The sequence below is a fragment of the Centruroides sculpturatus genome, unplaced genomic scaffold (genome assembly GCF_000671375.1).
Source record: "Centruroides sculpturatus isolate CEXI.00-Female unplaced genomic scaffold, Cexi_2.0 scaffold384, whole genome shotgun sequence".
Classification (NCBI taxonomy): domain Eukaryota; kingdom Metazoa; phylum Arthropoda; class Arachnida; order Scorpiones; family Buthidae; genus Centruroides; species Centruroides sculpturatus.
In genome coordinates this window covers 153,684-158,837 of record NW_019384605.1, presented here as the reverse complement: position 1 = coordinate 158,837, position 5,154 = coordinate 153,684, and the positions used below count along the sequence as shown (strand labels likewise).

Sequence of the window (5,154 nt, the reverse complement as noted above, 5' to 3'; positions counted from 1 at the left end):
GAATATGATTAATCTTAACACTCTACTATGTCATCCAAACGAAGTAGAACTGATTCTTCTGCATCAAACAAGAAAAGAAAAACTTTATCTTTGGAATGTAAAGTTAACATTATTAAAGACTTCGATACAAAAATGAAAATTTGTGAATTAGCAAAGAAGTTTGATCTACCGGAATCGACGGTCAGAACAATTATAAAAGGTAAAGAAAAAATTCTCACAGCTGTAAAAAATGCTCAATCTTTAAATTCAAGCATCATTGGTAAACGTCACAGTATTATCGCTGAGGTGGAAACAATGTTTAAATTATGGCGTAATAATCAAGTTAATGTGAAAAATTGTATAATAATATAATTTGTTATACGTATGTATTATCTAAGATGTTTTTAAACATTTTTTTTCTAAATTATTGTTTTCTTTAGTCTCCGGTCCCAATTAAAAATAATTTGTATATATGCAAAATTATACCCCGACTTACGCGAATTCGACTTACGCGGTTATCGCTCGGTCCCACCTATCGCGTAAGTCCGGGGTATGACTGTATATTTATTCACAGTACATACTAGACATTTAAACACAATATATCGTTGTTTCGTTTAAAAATTTCAGTTTCTTCCCAACTATTTTTGTTGTTCCACTTGTGTGTTGTTTGATAGTTTACAGTTTCAATTAACTGAGTTAAACTGAATTTACACTTTAATAACGTGAATATTTGCGTTACGTTTTGGTAGAAGGCCGAGCATCTGCTTCTCCATATCGTGTCTATCATAATTATGATGCAGGCAATCATTTGGATTGACAGCTTGTATATTTCAAGCCTACGTAGTTGACCTATGGAGTGTGGTATCGGAAAAAGACATTTTTTTTCTAAAGAAATTCCAAAGACTTCTTGCGTGCATGCAATCAAAAATGCGTGCTGAGTAGTTTCGGTTTGTTTGCAGATTGGACAGTCCCCACTGTTTTGCAGATTTCTGTTTAATTTCCATTCGCTGGTCTGAAGGCAATTATGGTAAATTCTCCAGAAAATACTTTTGGCTTTGTTTCTTATAGGTAATTTAAAGACGGTGTTGATTACTTTGCTGTCTGTTAAATAGTGATCGAGCATAAGAATTTGGGATTTGGGTATTATAATATCTACGAGCATCCAATAAAGCTTTTGAGGTTTAGTAGTGAAGATCGTTTCGTCATTAAAAAATTCGGTTAGGTATTTGTAGCAACGTATGACGTCTTTTAATAGGCTGGGTAACCTGTAACTTTTGCTTAGACTTTCGCTTGTCACAATTATGTTTGGAATTTGAGGTTGCAGTAGACTTTTCGCTATCGGAGTCCAAGCCGTATATTTATATAAGTTATTAATGAGGGTGATTCTGTTTACAATTGCTTTTACAGATATATCGATTAACGCTAATCCAGCATTTTCAATATTGTTATATATAGTCGTTCTCCTAATTGGTTCGTAACTCGAAGACCATACAAATCTGGCTGTAATCCTATTTATTCTATTGGCCACTCCTTTCGTTAGAGGCTGTGTTTTTAACAGATACCAAAATTGAGATAAAATTTTTGTATTGGCTACCTTTGCTTTCCCGTACAGGGACAAGTTTCTTCCACTCCAGTGGAAAGGCTCAGCCATTTCGCTGTGCTGCCATAGTGTAAAATCGATCGGTATATGAGCTGCGCTTAAAACTTTAGGGCCTTGTTTCTCGGAATCTTGTCGCTAGTGCGCTTTACAATTCTTCTGGGTGGACACCCTTGAGGTATACTACTAACCTGCAAAGTCTCATACCGAACTGAATTTCCGAGACCGTAAGGTCCCGTTGTGAGGACGCTTATGTGGGGATAGTTTGGAAACTGTGAGGGACATGATGACGAACGTAAAACACGCCTTTTAGATCCGATTTTATAATCACTTTCTACAAAATGCAGGCTACAGACAACTGACCAGCTACTTGGTATCCACGGCGATCATTTTTTATTTCCTTGTCGTGATATAACATTTAACCACTTCTGTCTCAGTTGTTCGTTCGATGGGATTTCATGAAATGTAACTTTTAATCCTTCGGGACAAGTTTTAGATCCAGCATATGATGTGCAAAAAGGCAAGCAACATTTTTAGGCATAATGGACTATTTGAACTATACAATAAATGTATTTATATCTATATACCAAGCTGCTGTTGAAGAGAAAGTCCCGTCAACCGTATATAACTGACGAATAAGGCTGACTCCATTACCGTAAAAACGGCATAAAAACCCCTCGCTGTAAAAGCTTTTAATAACGTGACCCTGATATTTAACACTGCTCAACTCGCATTTACGTAAAACCAACGTAAATGCGAGTTGAGCAGTGTTCAAAATGCGAGTTGAGCAGTGTTCAACTTTGGACGCGAATACGGCCGTAAAACGGTACCATCCACCAATCAGAAGTCAATTAAATCTAGGTCATTGTGATGCGTGCGAAAATGGCCGAAAACGAGCTTTTGCGTACGTACTGCACGTTCCCTCGTGGCTACTCTAGAATAGATCCGGAAAGATTTATCGAAAACATCCGAAAGTATTCGTGTATCTACGACAAGAAGTATCCCGATTATAATAATGCATGCCTAAATCACGCAATACGGACGGTCAAAGGAAAATCCTTCAATTTAGAGGAGTATATAATGAAAAANCTACACGTGAAAAAAATAAGATCGCTATTGTATATTAGAATATTAGTGGCGGAGTAGCGGGTGGAAACAAAAAGCCAGATTCGCGCACGCGCTTTACAGAGCACCAACCTCACCCGGTTTAGCCGGTGGAAGCCTGGGACCTCGGGTGGCTGCTACATGTATAACGCATCCAATTCTATCCAGGTCCGGTTCCGGGCTGTTAGCCGCCCGCCTGCTAGATATTTGGCCGCCCTCTCCCGATTACGTGAATCGCGAGTAGATTTATAACTTAATCCAACCGATAAGAATTTACCTGTATGTTTTTATGATAGTTTACTGTGTAGTTGACGGGAGTTTTAAAAAATCCGTTAAAATATTTGATATATTTATTCCGCTCTCCGATTTTATATTACTCACGGATTTCAATGTTAAAGCGGTGATATTACGATTTCGTGTCTCATCTTTAATAAGGGGATGTAGAAAAAAACGTGTACAATTCTTGTATAATGTTAAAAAATTAACTGTTACTTTGGTAGCATACTTTACAACTAAATTTAATGAATGAGAGAGATGCACGAGGTACAGAAAAAGCTCTAGAATTTATTTTCCTTAAATTTACGATTTATGTATCCGTTTGTCATAAAAATTTGTCTTTCCACTTTTTCCCGAGACTACAAATATTCGAGTACAAAGTAACTGATTTCAACTTATTTCTACTTAAATAATTAAATTAAGTGAATATGGATTGATGACAGGATTGATTGACCAATCAGCGCTTCGTAGCTCTGTCGGAGGTCCGCAGGTGGTCCGATGCTCGGCGGCCAATCAGCGATCTCGCATTCAAAACCACTGGTCGTTTTTCCAACCGACTTCTGCAGCGTCGACTAGTTTGAAATAAAATAAAAAACAACAATAAAAAGGCGGGAATTGTATGTCCAGACGATTCTAATCCCGACATGTAGTATACGTTTGGGTTATATCGAAATAAAATTTGTTCCTAATCACAAAATATTAATAACATTTTCAATAGTTACTCCAAATTTTATTTATATTAAAATGTTATAAATGTTTAGGAGTTTGTTTCAACTGTTTTCCCTGTGATCACTAAGAATTTTTAATAACCGTCATGGATTCCGACAGTTGAAGTGGGCATCCGGTAATCTCTTGTAATTCGATTTATTACCACAAGAACCAGCATACTATAACTAGTCAACAGCCTGATTTTAAGTCCTAAGCATCGGAAGGCCTTTACCATATTTGCTTAAACTCAGTGGCTACCGTGGATGTCAGCCGCCAGGGGCGGAAAAAAATTTCGGCTCCCCTTATTTAGGTATTTCAATTTAAAAGACCAAAATTCAGTTTTGTCACAAAACAAGCAATGAAAAATTCGGTGGTAGTGCAACGACCTGTTTAAAATAGCTCTATTGGTATTAGTGGTGTATATGAACGCGAATGAATCGTACAAACAAAAATAAAAAAAAAGGTCAACAGGTTTCGCAGGATTTCCTTGGATAAAAAATTACCAGTTCACCTGGACGGCGAGCCGATTCCCGGACTGTCCGGACGATAACACTATCGTAAGCGCGATGCAAGAATAGATTAGGATGTTTCAAATTTTTACAAGATATTATTATTATTTATTGTAAAATTTTGCCGCCCCCACTACGGTACGCCACTGCTTAAACTCTGTAGACAGTGCTATTACAAGGGCCGGATGGCCGAGCGGTCAAGGTGGCAGCCTACCGCTTCGACTGAAATAATTAAATCCTAAATATGCGGCCGGATGGCCGAGCGGTCAAGGTGGCAGCCTACCGCTCTGGGGGATCGAATCCGAACGGGTCAAGGAATCCCCAGGAAGCTTTCGGGGGGTGGTCCGTTCGGATATGTCGGGCCCCGTCCCTCACCACCCGGCCGCCCCACTGTGGGCCTAGCCGAACCCATAATGGGCCTGCTATAAGAGGCCCTCTTAGTGCCCACAGGGCGGAAAGAGTATAAAAAAAAAACTATTACAAGAACATACCAATATAGTGCACACTGTACAGTATGGACATTGTGTAAAGACAGAGAAAGGATTGTTAGATCATTTGAAAATGGCAAAAGTTATACTCGAAAGCTTTTGCCTAGTTTACATTACAGATAAATGGAAGTATAGCTATAGGTTTATAATTTGTTAATAGCAAAATACCGTGTTTGATAAAGATGACAAAGATTTATGAATACGAAAAACTATCGTAGACGAAAAAGCAATTAAATATATATCATGACATTTATAAACGCTTTTATTTTTTTCTTGTATGATCTTTTAAATACTGGAATTTAAAAGCATGGAGACAGTTATTTTATATCCGTTACAAATTGAATATTTAACGGATTTTCCGTTATAACCCGTTGCGATAGTTTTCCTTCACGTCCGCTCCGGTGGCGTGATGCTTTGCCTCCGTCTGGATAGCGCCAACCGTCTCCTTTTACCACGCATGTGCCAACATTCAAATTTGACCAATCGTGTTGTT

The 5,154-nt window shown here is 38.1% G+C and overlaps 1 protein-coding gene across 1 annotated transcript in view; it reads right to left on the bottom strand.

Moving 5' to 3' along the window:
* LOC111625145 overlaps positions 1-2,227 on the bottom strand; it is an 8,570-nt gene extending 6,343 nt beyond the window's left edge. Inside the window, exons 1-2 of the mRNA XM_023368190.1 lie at positions 2,164-2,227; positions 1,965-2,102 (exon numbers count right to left, since the gene is read on the bottom strand). Of these exons, the coding sequence (XP_023223958.1) occupies positions 1,965-2,102; positions 2,164-2,227 (202 nt within the window). The remainder of the gene's footprint in view (positions 1-1,964; positions 2,103-2,163) is intronic.
* Between the last annotated feature and the right edge of the window lie 2,927 nt (positions 2,228-5,154).